Source organism: Aulonocara sp. 'chitande type north' Nkhata Bay, linkage group LG15 (genome assembly GCF_057382095.1).
Source record: "Aulonocara sp. 'chitande type north' Nkhata Bay isolate Kocher_YH1m ecotype deep benthic linkage group LG15, A_spYH_male_GT1.1, whole genome shotgun sequence".
Classification (NCBI taxonomy): domain Eukaryota; kingdom Metazoa; phylum Chordata; class Actinopteri; order Cichliformes; family Cichlidae; genus Aulonocara; species Aulonocara sp. 'chitande type north' Nkhata Bay.
In genome coordinates, this window is record NC_141358.1 from 10956602 (window position 1) to 10977982 (window position 21381).

A 21381-nucleotide genomic window follows, 5' to 3' on the forward strand; every position below is an offset into this window, starting at 1 on the left:
AGGACCTTCTTGCTGTGAGGCAATAGTGCTAACCACCGTTTTCATGCTAATAATTTTCACATGGATTCAAATCCAGGTTGGGACCTTTCTGTGTGGAGTTGTTGGAGCGTGTTCTCTCCGGTTACTCTGGCTTCATCACAATCCAAAGACGTGCATGTTGGGTAATTTGGTTAGTCTAAACTGACCATAGGTGTGACCTATGTGTGTACCCCCACCTTTCGTCATATGACAGCTGGGATAGACTCCAGCACCTTCTCAAATCTGGATAAGTGAAAGAAAGGTGGATGGACTGATTTGGAGGGCATAAAATTTTACAATGTGAAAGTATTTAAAGATTCCAACAAGAATGCTATTTAAAAAAAAAGCATAATAGTAGAAGAAAGTGTTTTAATCAAGCTAAATACTTAGTTTATCCACTTTAACTCATAAGGGCTTAAACCACAGAAGAAAACAGTTTTTGGGGACCCACTTACAGCAGCTATGTAAACTCCCTTCACCCAAACCTTTCCAATACTGGTGTTTAGGTGTTTCTGTCTGAACTGTGTTAAACTCTAGCATTCATTCACCAGTCAGCTGAGCCAAAGTACTATAGTTAATGAATGGCAGGAGTTATATTAATCTCAAAGACAAAGAGTTCTTACATGTGCATTATGAGATATGAATACTACATCCACACAGTTTCTGTTGCGTCCATACTGAACAGTAAATTTCTCCAGTTAATCTCACCAGAAAATGAAAGTACTTTCACATCATCAGCTCTAGTCTCCGCCAGGCTGGAGGGGAGGAGATAAAATTAAAATACAAAACTGTGGTGTTTAGATTAAAACAGTGAGCCTCATTATACCGATCCCCTCCACAGCATGTTTCGCTTTGCTGAGCACGGCCAACGAGATCAATATGCGTGTGTGTATGCATGAACAGAGGATAAAAAAAAATACATAATTTCTGCTGAGTGTGTGAACATGATATTGGGAACAATTCTGCCACAAATAAAATGAGTGACTCAGCAGACATCGGGCTGAGGGCGCGAGAGGAGACGTGAGGTGAGGTGAGGAAGGGCGAAGTGAGCCGCGGCTGACAAACGATCGATACGAGCGCCGAGGACGATCCAGATTTTATCTGTTACTGAACACGTGAAACTGGAATCTGTGACTGAAAAAGCCCAGCAGGAAATACAAATGACAAATACTTAAACGCACATTTATGATCCGAATAATGGTTTAATCATGAGTTATTGATTAGATAAGACAATTTACATTATGTAAACTTTCAAATTTCCCAATATTCTTATCAGTGCATTGCTCGTGCCATCATTCTTCATCCGAGTACTACTATGAGTAATAAACACACACACACACACACTTAATGATCATATGAAGATATAAAAGAAAAAAGGCACATTTTTATTAGCTCTCTGTCAATATTAAACCAAAAATGGTCAGTCTGAGCAATTGAGCACAAAGCTGGTTAAACACACATTTATATTCATTGACAAAAATGACAGCTTATGAGACGTGTTGCGACGGGCCCAGCCATTCATCACAATGGATGCATATGCGGTCGCAGTGGCAGTAAGTGAGGCCTGAGAGCAGATAAACTGAGATTTACCGACGCTCGGCCGCTTGCCAGGCAGAGTCACCTTCCCAGAGCTGACTGACAACACAAACCTTCTGCTAAACTGTGCAGCTGATCTACAAAGTCAAAATATGTTTAATGCTTAATCCCTTGCACTTGATCCCTCTGGTCATAATGGATTTGATGCGATCCCTTTCTTAATGCGACTCAAATCCAAGTACCAGGAGACACATTTTCACAGGCTGAACTCGTGGCGTGTGCAAATATTATACTCCAAAGTTCAGTGAAAACAAATATGAGGCTTCTGCACTTTTAGATGCACTGATAATTTTTGTGTAGATTTATTTATTTATTTTTTTTATGGACTGCGAGTCCTCACTAAACTGCAAAAAACTATTTTTCCCCCCATTTTGACTGCTGATTCACGTAACTCTAACTGACAAAGCCTCACAGTTGCATCTAATAGCCGTCAGACTGCACTTTTACACACAGCGATGACTGGATTTATCTGTGTTTTAATGTCCATAAAGGCACTAGTATTATTTTAGGACTGACTTAAAAACCCAACTACGAACATTTCCTTTGCTTTCTTTGTTTCCTACACACAGTCCTGTCACATCAATATGCGAGTGTAAACAAGTAGCAGTTAGTTGCCATGTTATTTGAACATTTTTCACAGCAAAGGCTTCGACTTGACGTTGCAGGAAAAAGCAGCTGAAACTGTTTGTTTGAAATTGTGTTTCATGATTATGGGTTAACTGTTTTCACTAAGTCTTCCAACAAGACCTGCAGGAAAGACTATATATATATATATATATATATATTCTGGTTTACTTTTGAAAGTCTCACATATTCTGAGTGCAGCCAGTGATCCTAAAATAGATATATTTATGGTGTCAGCATGACTTAAACAGATCTTTGTTGATGGAAACATCTGATGACACGGCAAATCTAAGCAGCGTCGCCTGAGTGACACGTGGCTGCTCTCACCTGCTAGTGTGGGAGTGTAAATGAAAAGCAAGAAGCTTCGTGTCCGTCGCACACAGGAAAGGTACACAGTGTGCTCCCACAGTGAGCCAGCCTACACTGCCCCCCCTGGACCCGGCTCACACTGTGAATGTTATCAGTCACATGGGTGCTGTCCCTGCCCTGTCAGGCGCAAACATCTGCTGTGAAAAAGGAGGTTAGCAACATGCACAATCAAAAGCCTAAAATTAGTGTATTTTGAAAATATTCATTAAAAAAATATATATTTTTTTAAATTAAGACGTACTTGTGGGGTTTTCTGTTAACATAAGAAACATTTTCTTGACTACTTGGCTCCACCTGCTGGTTATATTGCTTCACATGGCCGACAGGACCTCTAGTTGTCGTATAATTAGTCTCCTTATCAAGTTTTTCAGTGAGTAATCAGTAACTTTTAGTGTAAGTAACAAATCTAACTTTTGTTTCTGGTCAAACAGAAATGTATCAAATCATCACATTTAAATTCCCTTCACTAACATTTTGATAGGATAGAGTGACCCAGGAACGCTCTACTGCTCCTCTTCGTTCTTGAGGATCCAAACCTCATTCCTGCGGTTGGTCAGTTTGAAAGGGCTGTCGTACCCGGCTACGTAGTACGGTTTCTCGATGTATTGGACTCCATCCCTCTTCAGACTTTCCATAAGCTTCAGCAGCTCTTCACGCTTCATGTTATCATTGGAGAAACCACCGTATGTCCTGGAGGAATAGACAAAAGATTGATTTCTTTCTTCTTCTTTTTTTTTTAAAGAAAAAAAAACTAAACCACTCATGGCTGATCACTGTATTTGTTTTGGACTTTCACAAAATAAACAATCCAAAGTCTAACCTGGCGGCTCTGTTTGTACCCTACCTGACATACACCGTCAACTCCTTCCTGTGCTCTATAAACACCTCGGGCTCGTTGGGCTCGGGTGGAGTGGCCTGATGCTCCTCTGGGATGTAGAAGGATACGGTGAACTGAGATTCACATGCAGGGCCGGCCCCGGGTTTCACGTAGCACGTCACGGGGGCCGTCATCTCCACTTTGGCCTCTATAGAACCAGCAAGAAAGGAGGTTCTTTTGTTGAAAAGAAAAGAAAAAAAAAAAAAAAAAAAAAAAAAGAGTAGCCGCACATGCCAAACATGATGATGATGATGATAATAGGGCTGAAATATAACCAGCTTGTGTAAGATTTACAGATGTTAAATTTCCTAAACGAACTATCAGTCACCAGCTGGTGAATCGAAACTTTGGTGAATGGTGACAGCTGTACAGATGGTTGGGCTGTAACCATGATGTGCGCCAGATGAATGGGATTAAACGCCATGTTTACAGATCACAATCTCCTTATGCTGCTGACCTCAGGAGCCAGCAACACAAACAATATATATTCTCATAAATATTGCTGCAAACTGCTGAGCAAGGCAAAAGTAAGACAGGAGGAACTGTTGCAAAGTGCTGAGCAGGAACGAAAGTGCACTTTCTCTGACTTTTCCATCCATTGATGCCTTGGAACCCCAGTTCTCTGTAAATTTATTGTGCAACATTAAAATACTGCCATTGTGACGTGTAGGTTTTGTAACAGATTTGCCACAGCGCCACAAAATAAAACTCGCACAGCCTCAGCAACACAGGCTCAGCTTACCTTGCGTGAAGGTGATAGCAGTAACATGAAACTCACTGTTTTTATTGTTGCCTTGGATGTAGTTGAAGAGTCTACGGAAGCCAGTAGACAAGGCTGCTTCCAGCTGCATCCCGCTCACAGAGGTGCTCACCCACTTAGTGGGCTGGTAGGTGCGGATTTCATAGTCCTGTCCCTGCCACACACAGGCGCACAATGAGGATGACAATTGATTATTAATGAGCAATTTTAAAAAATATCCAAGATTATGTATACAAAATACCTCGAAACTGTGAAAAAGACAATCCCATTTTTTCTTCAAATGTGTGTTACAACAAAAATATGACTCATTTAGCCACAAATCTAGAAAACTGGAGTTGTGTGAAAAAAATTGCTGTGTGAAAATTTCACACAGCAAACATAACACAATGATTTGCAAAACTCATAAAAGCATATTTTCATTACAATAGAACAGAAAAAATATATCAAATGCTGAAACTGAGAAAATATAAAACTTTTAAGAAAAACATTGGCTCATTTTGAATTTGATGGCTGCAACATGTTTCAAGGTGGTGTTGGTGGTGTTAAAAAGTAACATCTGGAGGAAAATTTTGCACTAATTAGGTTAACTGTCAGCACATCAGTAACATGACACAGAATAAAAAGGACATCTAAGACTTTAAATATCTCATCATCTACAATACATAATATCAAAAAAATCTCAGAATCTGGAGAAATCTCCATGCGCACGAGAAAAGGCCCCAAAATCAATTCTGGATTCTTGTGAGGTTTGTGCTCTCGGGCAGCATTGCTTTAAAAACAGGCACGAGTCTGTCATGGAAATCACTGCATGGACTCAGGAGCCCTTCCATAAATCACTGTCTATGAACACGGTTCACTATCCATGAATATATATATGAAACATGATCCAGAAACACTACCTTCTTCTCTGGGCCAACGTTCATTTAAAATGCACTAAAGCAAAATGGAAAATTTCTGTTGTCAGACATTTCTTTTGTCTGCCCCTCCTGTAGTTCCACCCCCGCTGTATATACAGGTTTTAGAATAACACATACAGCTTATCCAGCGTATACAGCTGGCATCCAGATGATGCCAGCTGTATACGTGCTATTATGAAGCTGTGCTATTACAATAGCACAGCTTCATTACAGAAGAGTCTGGGTGTGAACTGACCTGCCTGCAGTTCACACATTTCACCACTTGAAAATATTTAGCTCGTTATGAAATTAATAATGCAACAAAAAAAGGGCCGTTAATCAGTTACAAATCTTATATCAGACAAGACTTTCTCGAATTGGTCTTTATTCTTGTTTATATTTAGCACAAACATCTGGATGATCTACTGGATAAATTCAGCATCACAAGAACTAAAAAATCAAAAAGTGGAAATATGCATAACGCAGTGCACACACGACACAGGGGTTAATAGTTTAACCAAGTTTACTGTGGTTTCTTCTGCTGTCAACTGAACATCAAGCACTCATTTAATGCACATCACCCTGTTGTCCCGTGACAGTGGGGACAAGCTCAGACCAAAGGTCCAATATTCTGTTTTATGAGCTAAACTGCAGAGCACTTACCTTTTTCTCCTCTGCAGTGAATTTCGGATTCTGCAGACCAGTTGAGAACAACACTTGTCCCACAGCTTTCAGCATGACTGATGATCCAAACCTCCTTTTCCAAGGATAAGACAGAAGCAAACTCAGCTTTCCAGCCGCTGCAAAGTTAAACAATAATGTAAAACCGCGCATCTTAGGTTATTCAACAACTTCCTACAAATGCAATCGCTTTTTTTTCTTATTTCGGTGGACGTGTAGCTTTTTATCAAAACACAGCAAAATTATTTTTTTTACAGTAAAATAATAACATATAAAGATAGAAAAAGACATAATTACCAGTCAACTCGAGTGTTTGGTAACCGATGTCTGGGCGAACAAGGTGTGTGCTGTTAGGAGCGCTTGTTTTCGTAACATCTCTTCCTGTTACATAAATGCGCATTTTGATTGGCGGACCGATTGTCTTGTCACAATAGGACACGCCCCGAGTAAATACAAGCCTTCTCTTGGAAAGTTCAACTTCAGCCTGAATTTAAACCGGTTTGGCATGAATGTGTACACCCTTTCGTACCAAAAAGTGATTTCCGTGTGTGTTTGTGTGTTATTTAATGTCTAATGTCTTTGCTTATATTAGTATACAGGCTGTGGTCAACAGGCTTTATAAAAGGGTTTATATGTAAAATAAAGAAATGACCTGTTTTGAAAGTATCCTTGTCCTTATTATTATACATACTGTGCTCTACATTGTAATCAGCTCAGTCCTTTCTAGCCACTTACAAAGTTTTTATAGAACTATGTTTTATTTGTTGCAATTTCTGCTTAACATCATGTAGACTTTTTATCATGACAAATCAATTATATATGAAGTCATTTACAACAATTCTTCTACTAGAAATATATAGATTTTTAAACCAGTTACTGAAACTTTGCATCTGTTTGATTATTTCTTTCATAACTCATAAGTTTTCCTGTATACATTTATTTCAGTACAGGTTTTACATCCAATTTTATTTTAATTTCAGTTTAACAGCAACAATTTTCACATCTACTTTTAGTAATCTATAATAACCTTCTACTCTAATTGGTTGGGATGTATTATTTTGATGTAAGATAATGAAATGATAACGTGCCTGGAAAATTCCAGTGAAATAAGATTTTATTGTGTTCAGAGTTGAAGGTAAAAGAGTAAAAGACAATGTTTCTCTTGTGTAATGTGTAAAAAGCAGCAGAACTGTGAGGACAATTTGCTGTTAATAGAAGTGACTCTCAATCTTATGAGTTGCCAGTGAAACTGAAAGGATTCAGAAAGTTAATGTGGAATAAATGACCCAGAGGATCAGATCTTTTATTATTATGAAGGCACATCCAGAGATACCAGTGGACCATAGTGGAGGAATCTATGGATAGACCTGATATGCTGAACATCAACCCAGCAGGTCCATTGTGCAAGGAAGAACAGGAGGAGCACTGCTGGAGGCCTGCACAATGACGTCCAGCAGGCTACTCACCTGTGTGTTACTGACCAAACTATCAGAAACAGACTCAACAAGGACCAGCATGAGCTTCTGCCATCCTTTAGTGGGGCCAGTGCTCACAGACCAGCACCGTGCAGCTCTTGAGACTCTGCTGAAAAACAGGAGAAGGCAAGTTCTGTGGCAACCACCTGCAAAACCACTGCTTTTCCTTGAGGGTTGACCTGCACTTGTTAATGCCTGTACTTACACAGCAGGTGAAATAGATTCATAATGGTTCATGCTTCCAGAGTGAACAGATTAGTATTCCCAAAGCTTTATTTCTCTTATACTGGGCTCAAATTGGGTTTTACTGAATCTACAATAACAAATTCCCACAGCCTGACCACATTTCTAAAGCTGTGAGCAAAACAACTAAGCTACAAAATGTTGTGTGCACTTGTGTCATTTGGTTGGTATATGAGCACACCCGTTGCCTTCTAACAGCTTAATCCAGCCTTTACTCCAACTACTGTCTCCACCCAATATCACCAGGCAGTTGAACATATATTGTGGGAACAGCATCTCCCATTTATTTACTTATTAATATTTACATCAAAGAGATTGAAAGCTAAATTTACACCAGAAAAATAACTCATTTGCAGCATTAAAAAAAACAAAACAAAAACCAGACACACAACTAGAAGATATGGAGGCACAATTTTAAAGAGCAGGTGGGGTACAAACAACCTCAAAACTAAAGGGGACACCTTCCAAACTTCACTCCCACAGTCTAGATGACAGAGAAGCGTGGAAAGGAGAGAGCTGCTCCATCTCTGAATGCACGTTGAAATGACTGTGAGAACGACTTAAAGGGTGATTTACATGCTACACAGTTTTGCAAAGGAAAGCACCGCGACACTGTTAGTGTAAAGATGAGGCAAACAGACCCGTGTGTTTTCTTTAGAAGACCAGTCATGGTAAGAAGAAAGAATAATTACAGATGTGGATTCACAGTTTGACCTTGTGACCCTATCTATCACTGCTAATGCAGTGTGCACAAAAACAAGAGTGGCATTGAGGAGGAACTGGAGAAACTGAATCTATAGGGCACAGCAAACACCTTTGTCTCCATGTTGTCCTATAAGGCAATGCTACTCATTACAATTCAAAATCAAAGGTCGAGTCAAAGGAAGTGGAAAAGACTGAAAAATAGACCGGTCTGTCAAACGTCAGTTTTACGAGGACATGCCACTGCTAAAAACAGCAGCAAACAACTCCAACCTGATAACAAGATAACATGGAGGTACCTTCCAAAGGGTCATAAAGCAGTTTATTGATATTTAACAAGACAGTAAGCAACGGATTCATAAAAACAATCAGCTGTAAAGTCATTTTAATAACCGTCCTTTGATTGTTAAATGAAATGACGATTAGTGAACTGGATTGTACTCTTTGCCAAGGCTTCACAATCCAGCGCACTCTGTGTACAGTCTGCAGCTGACAAAGCCCTGTGACTGGGAGTCTTTCAGGGCTGGTAATGCTGGTGTATGAAGTACAGCACGTCATCTTTGGACAGTTTCTCAGGGTCCACTCTGGTTTGAGAATCATGAACTATAACCCCATCCACCCAGGCCCAGAAGAGCCGCTCGGAGTGGCACACGCTGCAAGGAAAAGAATTTGTCAATATTTTTCCATGAAATAGTGAAACAGCTTAAATGCTGTTTAACACGTTTCCTGTGTTCTATTGTGAATAAAACATGAGCTAATGAGTAGGGCTGTGCGATATGACCAAAATCTAATTTCCCGATAGAAGACATTTATCGTCCCGACAACGATATACATCACAAAAAGTTTACATTTTCAGCTAATTCTGTGAATCTTGGGCAACTCGACTTGCGTGAAGTGTTTTCAGCTGGGCGCCGTGTACCTGGAGTCGAGTGTTACATAAGTTGAAACGGCCGCAATTTTCTTCGTGAGTATTTATTACACGGCGTGCTTCGGGGAAAAGCCTGTTCTAAGGTTTATTTTTTAGCACCTGACGGCTCTTTTTGGCTGCTCATCTGTCACGTGATTCAGTTTATTTTGAAAAATCTCAACAGGAATTTCAGCTTTACTGTGAAAGATTTATGTGGAAAGTAAACAAGCGGACGGCGGAGCCACATGATCATTGTTGCTAATGACAACGCATAAAAACAGTCGCTTGTCCATCCGTAGTGTGGTTATTACTAAATGTGGTTACTAAATATAAGAGAAAGAGAGAACTTTAAGAAATTCTACAGTGACCATCAAAACAATAAAAAAAATATTGCCATAAACAGTTTATTTTGCGACACCACAAAACAAACGATAGCGTAAAATGAAACGATAGACGTTTTTTTATCGTTATCTGATATATATCGTTATATCGAACAGCCCTACTTATGAGATCTTAAAATATTTACATTCACTTATTATTTTTATTTTAAAAAGCATATGAACTTTTTCAAATGTGAATCTCTGGAATAAAGAGAGAAATTAAGAGGACGCTACATACTGGAAAGGAGCAGCAGAGTTCGGTGGCATTGCATAGGTCGACTCCTTGGTTGTTTTATTATAAAAGAACTTCATCTTGGAGTTTTTGCTGCACGCCATCGTCCACGGCTCTGAATGGTGGAGGAGAAAAGAAATCCCGCATTTATTTACTTACTAATAAATAAATAAAGACATTTTGCTCGCAGCATTGTTTGTGCTCGCAGTTAAAACAAATCACAACATACAGACCATTGACAGTCTTGATGATGTAGAGGCCCGTGGGAAGGAAGTGTCTGTCATCTCTGCCTGTGTAGGACAGACGTGGGACACCTCCTGAGCTCTTTGTCACTTTCATCTCTAGTCTGGGTGGGGAAGGAAATGACAAGTTTTTCTGACAAGCGCCATAAAAGGAGCCTTGATCTTGAAAAACAGGACAAATCTAAGAAGCTGCAGTAGTAAATATACACGGCAGCTACTCAAAGGGTTCTCTTCCCATACCTGACAAAGATTTTCTCCATTTCTTCCAGCCTGTAAACCTCCTTCACTCTGGGGGGAAAAAAGATGCTTTGTAATCTTTGTAATTTACCAAACTGCAAGTAAGATTTCTGCTCAGCGTTCGATCACAACTACCACAGCAGTACTTGGAAGCAGTATTTTTAAGTATTATAAACCATGTGAGATTGCATAAACTAATATTTAGTTAGTAAGAAAATAAAATTAAAAGAAGGCAGATGGGAGTACCTGATGGGGTTCATGTCTGGTCTGCTGGGTTTAGCCACCGCCTTCACAAACTTGTCAGCCATCTGGATCCTGGAAACATAACAAACATCATTTAGCAGACACAACGAAGATTATCTGAAACTATTACAATATAAAACTGAATATACAGGGAATACATTACTAGTCTTTTTAATGATTTTCTACTTTTTTCTCATACAAAGACCCATTTTTAAGCTAGTGGATAAAAATGTCTCACCGCTGATTGAAGTGCTGATCTCTTACATCAGTGCCGTTCAGTATTAGCACATCCATTACATGAACTGCGCTGATTCTGCGCTGAGCTTTGCCCTGAGGACCAAAGGGAGAGCGTAACACAGCTCAGAAAGCATCCTACTCAGCTGCACATAAACCGCAATGCAAGTCACGCATTCTGATTGAGGCTAGCTGTAAAAGGTCGATACCTTAAAAAATGTTTAAACAGAAAATTTGAGTCCAAGAGGATCAGAATAATAAGTGATAAGAAAACCTGAGTCTGTCACAGAGTTTTAGTCCATTCTCTCACCTCGCCCTTTAGTTCTTGGACAATCTCTACACTTAGAAGTGTATCTCTTGGCAGCTCCAGCTTGAAATTCTCCATTTTCTTCCAGCGCACAGGCATTTTCCCATCCCAGGTGTAAATCTGAGACTTCTGCAAAAGTCATCGAAAACCAGGTTTGATCAAAGTCGCGCAGACGGTAAAGTCTCTGGGGTAGTTACAGTGTTCAATCAAAACAAAGAGCAAACACAACAGAATTTATGACACTGCCTTGGTGGAGGTTTGAGGTCTTGGAGTGCTTCTTGTTATGCTTTGTTTTCCGTGTCACACAAACCACATTTTTTCATCCAACTCACCCCCAGTGCTAGAAGAAAGATCTGCTCTCCACCTCCCACAATGCACCTGTAGTCCATGACATGGCGCAACTTTTCGAGTGTGGTGGAGTTGAGAGGAGTCGGCTTACACTGGAACGACTCCACGTCTGAGCTCTGATATGAAGCAGAAAAAGAGCAGAAAGTGAGACACATTCAGAAGTTTAATGAGCCTATTTATAACACTGTTTCACATGAAAAAATCATTTGTCTTTTAATTATTCATTCGTTTCTACGGTCTGTATGGCAGAGCTCATTTATCAGCGCTGTACAGTACCCAGTAGGATTTGATTTAAACCCAAATTTATTAACTGACCTTAATCAGCTCATAGAATTTTGACTTTGGGTCTGACGAAGTAGGAGCGACTCTGGCCTTGTCTGGGACCTAAAAATTGACATAAATAAACATAAAGTGCACATAAAAACTTGTCTTTTTTAAGTCATTCTTTCAAAATTCTCTTTCAGTTTGGTATGTATATCGGCTTCTGTACTCACTCCCCAGAGCTTCAAACACTCCTTCCTGATGTCAGCTTGCCTTGTCTCTGAGAGATTCCTAGAGACAGTGTAACCCAGTCAGTTTCCAGACAAAAACACCATGTCAAACACGTGGTTATAGTGCAGCAAAGATAAATGTTCAACAGTGTTTACTCACGAGTCTACAACAAAAGCGTGGATCTTAGCCAAGGCCTTGATCTGGACTGCACAAAGGCTGAAGAGACAATTAAACACCATCTTTGTCAGTCACTGTGTTTCATGAGCAGTGATTGAAGGCTTTGTGGATTCTGAGTGTTTCTACCTCTCATTGGAGTTGACCATAAACTGGTAGAAGTCAGTGTCATCCTTGATGATATTCAGCGGAACCACCTCTGTAACGTCTCTGTCCGTGTTCCTCAGCTGGTTCAGCTTCAGGTTGACTCTGAACATGTATTCCCTGACTGCGTCTGAGCCGGGTTTCAGGCCACGGCACACAATGTACCTGTGGATGACAATGTGAGAAGAGATCTGTAACCTCACTTACATAAACCCCCTCATAAATCCTACATCGGATCTATAGATCATTCTACTTTCCCTGCAGTGAGCTGAGAGATTTAATCTGCAGCAGTTTAGACTTGCAGCACAATTTACCCTGGCGAGCTATCCCTATGAGCCCATCTTGGTGAATGGGATGCCACAAAAGCTTCTGAAGTGTAGCGTGTAGGTGGCAGAAAATGTAGCTATTTTACAAACACACTCTCATTGTATTCTCACATGTACAAAGACACATTATAACGTGGGCTCACCTCTCAGAGTTTGCAGGCCTGCTGGTGACAGGTTTGAAGAGTGAGATCCTCTCGAAGCAGAGGTAGAGCAGGTACACCAAACCCACGCTGAAGGGAGTGAAGAGGTCAAAAGTCTTACAGACAAAATGCCCACCTAGGGGAGAGAAAGTGAGACTTAAGCTGTGTCCAAAGTCATGGGCTGCATCCTCCTGAGGACCTGTCCTTCGCGGTCTACATGAGCCGGGTCCTTCGAAGACCGAGAAGGCCAGAAGTGCGAGGCTGTGAAATGGGACAGTCTAGCCTTCAGATTTGCGTCACTGCTGTTTCGGTGGAGTTTAATAAACTCGGCCGTCTGCTCCTTGCTATCTAAAATATAACAGCTGGCGTAAATTCTCGACCATCTCACACTTCTGTTTAATCAGTTTTTTGTCTGACGTTTATTCAGAGGAACCCACCTGAGGGATTAATAAAGTTATTTAATCTAATCTAATCTAATCTAATCTAATAACTTTGATCTCAGATAAACCGTTTTACTCAGGAACAAATAAAACACTGAAAAAAGCCCAACAATAACATTTTTAAGTTATCCGAGCGACTTATATATCATGTTTAGCCTGAGTAGCGAAAGACCGCGGGGGCCTGAAAACAATGAAGCCGGGAGTCTGCTGTTCTCGCAAACTCGAGTGACCATTGAACCCCCCGGCTTGCTATCGAGCGGTTTGGGTAACAGACGTCTCCGAAAACGTTCCAGCACTTTTGCAAATATGTGATGTCTTGATAAACCAAGCAGATATTTGAAGTTTACACAGCTACTTTCTCGCCTGAAAATATCTTAAAAGTATATTTTGTGACCCATAAAGATGAATAAGATTAAGATTAAAACTTAGTAGCGGCAGCCATTGTTGGAAACTGGAATTGGCTGGGCTGTGCTATGAATTCTGGGATATGGTGGGCCACGAAGGATACACCCGACCCATCCTTCAAATCTGGGGAAAAGGAGGACGCATTTGTTGACCGGACGCGAAGACAGCCTTCTTCGCGTCGCTGTGACGTAACTGGTCTACAAATGCGGCCTCGGGAGGATGCAGCCTATGTTTTGGGACACAGCTATAATGTGGGTTATAAACATACTGCACATGTGCACTGTACTGTGACAGGTGGTTAAAGAGAAAGTTTAAGAACACTAGTGAGTGTGTCAATTTACAAGCTTTTAAAGAGACATGCATACCCGTCCTGAGTGTGGAAATTGCAGTGAGGAATTGACAAAGCAGCAGCTGTTTGCTCAGGATCTCCTGGAGGTTCTCTTGGCCTTCCACGGAGAAGCCCTGGGAAAAAACAGAGACCATACTGAAACTGATCCAAACATTAAGCCATAATAACCTTTGTGAAGTTTGTCCACCTTTATTTTATCCTCATATCCTACAAATATTAGTCTTACCCCATCTGCCATGAGGAAATGAAGCCCTCTCCTCTCCGTGCTCTCCATGACAAAGTTTCGGAAGGCAGTCACATTTTCAGGCCGAGTGATGTCACCGTCACCCTCCACGCCTCCCTCACCTGGGATGCAGAGAGGTGACGATTTCACTGAATCATTCATCACTGGAAACACAAAGCCGTGTCTCTTGTCCCCTGGGTGTGACGTGCGGGTTTTGTAAACGTACCGTAATAAGGCTCGAACAGCTCGCTCGGTGCTGCATAAAAATCTTCCAGCTTGAAGTCGCAGGGTCCTTTCAGCGTCATGCCAAAGCCCTTGGCATGCCAGCGTCTTCTCCACAGCACATATTCTGAAAAGCCTCCAGGTCCTGCGCACACATCACCAAAGTAAAGAAGCTCGCCCTCGCGGTCCTTCGTCAGAGGTCTCTGCATAATGAGACAGAAGATTTATGTCACCATCTGTTTATATGGAACTTTGTGCTGTGATACAACTAAAAAAGTTCAGTATTAATCAGCTGACCCACTCACCCCTTGGGAATCCTTTGGGTTGGTGAACATATGGTCGAAACAGTAGTCCAAGTTGGCCATTTTCATAGCTGCTCTAAATACACAACGCACATAATACAGCTCATCATTGTCTTTAAACGACTGTCAGGCCATAGAATGCTGTGCAAAATTTTAAAAAATGTAAGAAGCAACCTAAATTAATACTCATAGCAGCAAACTACTATTAAAAAAGGAAACTACTTATATATTATTGACACTGGCTACTCATCCTGCCTGTGTTTTACTACCGAAAGACTGACCTGTTGAGAAAGATACCGCCTCTAATAGTCTCATAAGGGTTGGAGCGTGTCCGCGCTCTCCTCATCTCCTCGCCCTCCAGGTCATCAAAAATTGACTAAACATCACAGAGGCGCAGTGATTACACAGCTGAGAAATATGTAAACTTGTGTTATCTATGACCCTTCCATCATTTTTTTCCCGGTGTACACTTGCCACAATTTAAATACCCTGTGGGAATAAATTTAACAGAAGCAAATACTTGATGTAACTCACTTTGCATCGTAGAAGAGTGTGCAAAAGATCTTCTGTGCAAAACTCAGTCTCATCCTCAATTTTAAGTTTTCTCTGTCCAGAGTGAAAATCAGGAATTATATAAATAGACTGCAAAAGCAATGCATGCATATCTGTAAGTGAGAATCTGAGTTTCTGGTTTTACCGGTCCCTGGATCATCCAGTCTCTAAGCTCATCAGCGTCTGGGATCTCTGTGGTGCATTCTGGGAACCAATCAACCTTCTCAACAGCACTGGGCTGTGCAGACAAACAGGAAAAGAGACAAAACAGAGATCAGGTGACAGTTAATTGATCATTCACATATATTATTTCAAACCTAAAGATTAAAAAACACAAATGCCAAAAAGGACTACTGCCTACCTCGGGTTCATCGCGCCAGTCAACATTAAGTTCTCCCTGGAAACCCTGCAGCGTGAGACCCAGACCTCTTCTCCCTCGCTGAGTAGAAGCCTCCACGATCTCCTTGCGTCCTTGATTAAACTTACCCAAACCCTCGCCCTCTCTGAAGCCCATTTTGGCCTGAAAGTGTAAGAAATAGCAAAAAATCAAGTAAGTTAATAAAACTCAAAGGTCAAATTCTTTGTTGTTTGGAAATATTCTGAAAAGTTGAAAACCCCCCCCCCCAAAAATTTAAAATACATAGAAACTGTCAAACACCTCAGCTTAGAGAGGGTTTTGATACATTACCATGAGCTTCTGTGACACACTGTTGTACATAGCGAACTTGGCGGAGGCCTGCGAGGGGGCGTCATTGTCCTGGGTATCAAAGGATGATGATGATGATGATATGGAGGGCATCGAGAACCCGGGTCTTTGATCCTCCTGGTCACTAAGGGAGTCATTTTGACTAGAGTCTACACACACACACACGCACACACACGCACACACACGCACACACACACACACACACACACACACACACGAATTATCCATCAAATGTAACAATCTTAGACCATCTTACGCATCTATAAAATACATTTAAAAGCTACAGCCTCATGTCCATTCCTGGTATACCACTGCACCTGGAAAGGACTCTCACTAGGTCAAAATTCTTCTTTGCAATGGCTGACCATATCTTCATTAATATACTTGTAAATGAGAACAGGCTCAATGGGGTGGAAGCACACTTATGATTAGCTCCTCTTACAGGAACAAATCATGCACTCATTTTTCCCATGTAGTTGATATTTTTATGAGATTTTGCTGGCTTGTTGAAACAGAATAATATAATTGAGTTGCTAGTGTGTTGAAAATGTAAATTTTCTAGACTTGCAATTTCCCCCTCCTCCTGCTGAAGACAACACCTGCGGGATCCTGGAGAGGCAGTCAGCTATGCAGTTCTGTTTTACACTCTTGTAGAGATTGTCAAAGGGGTTGCACATCCAGGAAGCACCTTGTTATCTTGGAGGGGGTATCTCTCATGTTCTTCAGTGATTATAGTGCTTGGTTGCCATTCTAGAGGATGAACTTTTTTCCCAACAAGTCACACTTAAGTCCAATTCCCACTCTATGCCAAGGCGTTCATTCTGCATCCTCAAATACTTGGCATGCATGCTTCCTGGTTCAACCTGCAGCAGGGCTTCTCCAAAGCCCAGGTCACAGGCATCAGCCTGAGCAATGAATATCTGCTGTAACTCTTCAGTAGGGGTCTGAAAGGGCTCTTCACACTCCACTCCACACAATCCACTGAACCCTACTGGCCTGGTTCTTCTTTGTCAAGTTATAGAGTGTAGAGAATCTAGGAATGAACTTTGTATACCAACCCACAGGTCCAAGTATCACTTGACTTTAGACATGATGGGATCAACTTTTTCCACTTGAGAAAAGGTAACTCCTTTACTGAGGACAGAACCAGCATTTCCTCCAAACTGCCCTCTGCACCTCTCCAGCCTTTCTTCATATGCTGCCCTTGAGATCCACGTTGTTAGCTTGCGTGTGTTACTGGTGTAGCTTCTCCAGAAGTGAACTGAGACTGAATACGATCCGAGCAAAACCACCTGTGGCCAAATTTGAGCATAAAGGGTCTAGCTGAACTAACGCTGGTTTTTCTAACATTTCTGGAGCCTCTGATTACGTTCTTCTAGCCCTGGTGATGTTCCCACACAATGTGGTGCTACTCTCTTGTATTAGATTTAACAGAATAAGAACAGGATATGGCAACTCAGGAATTGCTGCTACTTTCGAAAGTCATGGTAAAGTATGTACTTCATGTTCTTGCAGAGTTATACAGTGGGCAAATTCAAACTACATCTATGTACACACAGGTACTGTCTTCTACATCCCACAGTTCTTTAGGAACGTATTTGGGATACAATGTCCCGTTTATCAGTATGTTTACTAAAAGTGACAGAGAGTGTATCTTGGGAAGTAAATATTACAGGATTTTAAACAGAGCACACTTTTTTGTGTGTTTGTTTTTTACCAAGCAGAAGGGTTTAATATAGTCTACTACAGTTTGCTGAACCACCACCTACCCCAAACTTACCCCGTGTTGGTCTGAGAAGGCCAGCATAGCAGTTAACCCTTGGTCCCTTGTGACCAATCAAGTAGGCATCAACCAGGTCAGCAGCCTCCTGAGCAGTCTTTGGGTTGTGTGTTTTGACCCAAGCCTTCACCTTTGGGAACAGCACTTTAAGATACTGCTCAAGGACCATCTTCTCCATAATGTCTTCTTTTGTGCAGGTGTCATAAGCCACCCACTTGCAAAACAAATGCTTCAGACGTGCATATAATTCTTGGGGGGATTCTTTAGCAGGTGTCTTGTAAGATCGGAAGCTCTGGCGGTAAGCATTTCTGTTAATCTCATACGTTTTCAGGATAACAGTCTTCAGCAGGTAATAGTCTTTGGTGTATGCTGGGTCCATGGCCAGAATAGCAGTTAACGCCTTCCCTGTCAGCAGTGGAATTAGTCGGACAGCCCACTGTTGCCGTGGCCAGTTATAGACCTCTGCCAGTCTTTCAAAGGTGGAAAGGTAATGTTCAATGTTGTCCGACTCTTCTAACCTTTGTAACGTAGGTTCTCCGGCTGGAACTCGTGTTGGCTGACCGGCTCTGACGTCTTCAAGGTCCATTTGAAGCTGCATGACCTGACGTGACAGTACGCCCAGTTTCTCCTCCTGCTTGGCGGCCTTCTTTTCCTGTCTTTTATCTCTCTCCATTTGAATTTGTATGAATGTCTTATTCGCCTTGGCCAAAGAGGCCAGATTAGGCTCAGCAGACATACTGGAGCTAACTTCAAACTGAAAGTCAGCTTCCCCAGAGTCTGCAGTGGCACCTTCCTCCACATAATCATCTGTATGCTGCTGCTGCTGTGGCAGGGGCTTTTTGAGAGGCATCCTTAGTTTAGAATTTCAGAGCACATATAAAATAAAACTGGTTGGGCAGTTGAAGGCAGGAATGATCTTCGCCTGGTTTAATGATTTAGTTAACAATAGAAACTGAGATACTAGTGTGCTGTTGGCCCATGTATAACCAAAAATCTCTAGTAGGTGCTTCAGTTTTAACTATAGTAAGAAAAGATCGGGTTTGTACCTATATATAAGACTATTTTCTTTTGTTGTCTTTGTTTGTTTTAATTATCTACCTTGACGGGATAGTCTTGACTCGTCATCTGAACTGCTGTCATCACGATGCCTCTTTGTCCCATGAAGTGATGCAAAAGACACATCGGCTCGTCTCTTCATTACGGCTGAAAAAGAGCCAAGAAGATAACAGTAAAAAAATAAGAATAACAACATACAGATTATAACACAGAAAACAAAGATATGTGATGGGAATAAAGCAACTGCTACAACTACGATGACTAAAGCACAAGTTCATATCAACTAAAATGCAAAGGCACATGATGCAAACATGTATGAGATGGACTCATATTTTATGAACTCTTTACTAATGATGTAATTTAGTGACTGATGAATGGATTAAAAAACAAACATTTGGTCAAACAAGCTCTTACAGGACAAAATTAATATTTATACAGGACTTTGCAAAAAGTTTTAAGACACATCCATTTCTTCATATTTTGCTTACGAACAGCCAGACTTTCTTTCCTTTATTTTTAATTGTGGAAACTGGACACAAGGAGGACAAAAAAAAAAAAAAGAAATAGCAGACCTAAAAAACTATCTACAGCACATGACATGCCCTGAGAGATGCATCAAGTCCTTCAGTTGACAAATTTCCCACATGTGGGACTAATAAAGGTTATCTTATCTTATCTACTGTTCACTTAAGTCTCATCACAAATGGTCTCAGTGGAAGGTTGGCTGTCAAGAAGCCATACTTAAAGATGAAAACTTTTGTTTCAAACTGTTGACAGTATGAAGTGCGGTCAGGAGAGAGGTACAACAGTGAGTGTCTACAGCCATCTGTAAGACATGATGGAGGCTTTTCATGTTCTGGGCTGCATTTCAACAAGTGGTGTTGGAGATCTAATCAAAATTAATGTCCTGCCAGAGTTTGATCCACCACGCAATACCATCTCAAACACATCTGACTGGCAACAGCTTCATTTATTTTTTAGCATGACAATGATCCCAAACGCAATGCTAATTCAGTAAAAGCGCACACTAAAGCACTATCAGTCATGGATTGGACTCCCAAAGGCCCAGACCTCAACATTGCTCAAGCAGTGTGGGATCATCTTGATAAAAAACAGAACAAAAGGCAGCCAACAACCAAAGAAGAGCCTTGGATGTCCTTCAAAAAAGCCCTGGAGAACTATTCCTGAAGGCTATTTAAAGAAACTACAAGAAAGCTTGCCATGGAGAGTTCAAGGCAATGTTGAGAGTAAAGGTGATCATATTAATTATTTATTTTCTTGAATTTTACAAACTATCGCTGTGCCTTTTAAACTGTATTTCCATTTATGTTCGCAGATGTTTTATCCCATTTTTCTAGCAAAATATAAAGAAATGAGAGACGGCTCAAGACTAGTGGCTTAGTGATTCTCAGTGATTTCACTAAAAAATTAAGAATCTATATCTATATCCAAGTTTATCACTTTGATATAGAATAAGTTGATGATTTCATTATCACTTTAATTAAAAAATATTCATCCTCGACAATTTTTGTATTATGGTTAAGATGTCGCTTTAGGCTGTCAAAACAATTTTAAAAAAAGCTGAGGATAGAAACAAACTTTTGCTGTAACCCTTAAATGTTTTATAAAATATGAATGCTCAATATGAAGACAACAAAAAGAAAGAAACGCGCAAAGTTAGTGTTGTGTATTTCCTGTTATGATAGCTGCTATAAGGCACGGCTAAACATCAATTAAGAATATAATAAGCAGGTCAAATTATTTAGTTACATTGAAAATTAGCATAAACAGAACAGAGTTAACGTTACAGGAAACCCGAGGAGTACCTGTTAGCCTGCGTTACCAGGACTGGACATAAAACGTTAAATCTTCAAAGGTGAGAGAGAAAAAAAACTTCAAATATGACCCGTTATCTACTGCTTTCGCTGCAGGTGTCTTGCAGACTGACCCATGTCGATTTAAAAAGTATATTTGGTCAGCTAACGAGAACAGACTTGGCAGGTCTACTGGGTGTTTTCGGTGAGTTCAGCTGAAACGAAACTGCGCAGCCACAGCAGCTTTGGTCGGTAGCTAGCTCCGTTAGCCGGCTCGTTTTTACCAGCTCGGAGGGAAAACTTCACTCCTCTGTTGTAACACAGCATCGACAGAACGTAACATCCGTATATGCTTCGGGCTTTCCCAGTTACAGTTTATTTATATGGAGAATTTGTAGTGACTATACGGTTTCGAAGTTTACATTAGCCCGCGTTGTTTTTGGAGCCTTCGTGGGTCCTTCTTTACCTGAGGACGCGCAATAATGATGCGTAAAGACGTCTTCTTCTTCTTCTTCTTCTTCTTCTTCTTCTGAGGCAGACAGACTAGACTGGAGTGTTGCTGCCCTCTCCTGTTTGTTTTTTGTTTGAAATTTTATTTCTCTTAACAATTAAACATATTTTAAAGACTTTCTGACAAATAATCTGAGTATGTTAGCAAAAAAAAAAAAAAAAGAAAAAAAATGCTACTATTATTATTTTTTTTTAGATCTTAGTGCTATATGATGGACAAAAAATGCCCTGAATTATTTTCTTAATGAACTTACATATGCTTCTTTTGTAACTGAAAAAGGCCTGTTTTTTGCATATTGTATTTGTGTTTGTTAAATTAAAAAATAAAAAAAAACCACACACACATTTTGACGCTTCCTCGTCTGATCTCATTTA

At 40.6% G+C, this 21381-nt stretch overlaps 2 protein-coding genes across 3 annotated transcripts; both read right to left on the reverse strand.

The window, feature by feature from the left end:
• Positions 1-1200: 1200 nt before the first annotated feature.
• On the reverse strand, positions 1201-6221 carry hebp2 (heme binding protein 2). The gene is made up of 5 exons (XM_086264304.1): positions 6119-6221; positions 5804-5940; positions 4263-4398; positions 3452-3632; positions 1201-3297 (listed from the first exon to the last, which is right to left on the reverse strand). The coding sequence occupies exons 1-5, from the start codon at positions 6219-6221 to the stop codon at positions 3111-3113; spliced, it is 744 nt and encodes a 247-aa protein (XP_086120430.1). The 3' UTR covers positions 1201-3110.
• A 1575-nt stretch (positions 6222-7796) lies between these two features.
• On the reverse strand, positions 7797-21031 carry cmtr1 (cap methyltransferase 1). Of its 2 annotated transcripts, none has more exons than XM_086264115.1 (24): positions 20963-21031; positions 18725-18829; positions 15829-15995; positions 15502-15660; positions 15286-15378; positions 15123-15194; positions 14870-14964; positions 14592-14664; positions 14291-14489; positions 14068-14186; positions 13858-13954; positions 12651-12783; positions 12167-12346; positions 12023-12079; positions 11866-11923; positions 11687-11755; positions 11356-11487; positions 11027-11152; positions 10721-10812; positions 10486-10554; positions 10243-10290; positions 9994-10106; positions 9767-9875; positions 7797-8894 (listed from the first exon to the last, which is right to left on the reverse strand). In XM_086264115.1, exons 2-24 carry the CDS (start codon positions 18822-18824, stop codon positions 8759-8761), a joined length of 2496 nt encoding a protein of 831 aa, XP_086120241.1. In that variant the 5' UTR covers positions 18825-18829; positions 20963-21031; the 3' UTR covers positions 7797-8758. The 2 variants fall into 2 exon arrangements, with proteins under 2 accessions (XP_086120241.1, XP_086120240.1); XM_086264114.1 differs by lacking the exon at positions 20963-21031 and adding an exon at positions 20509-20956.
• Between the last annotated feature and the right edge of the window lie 350 nt (positions 21032-21381).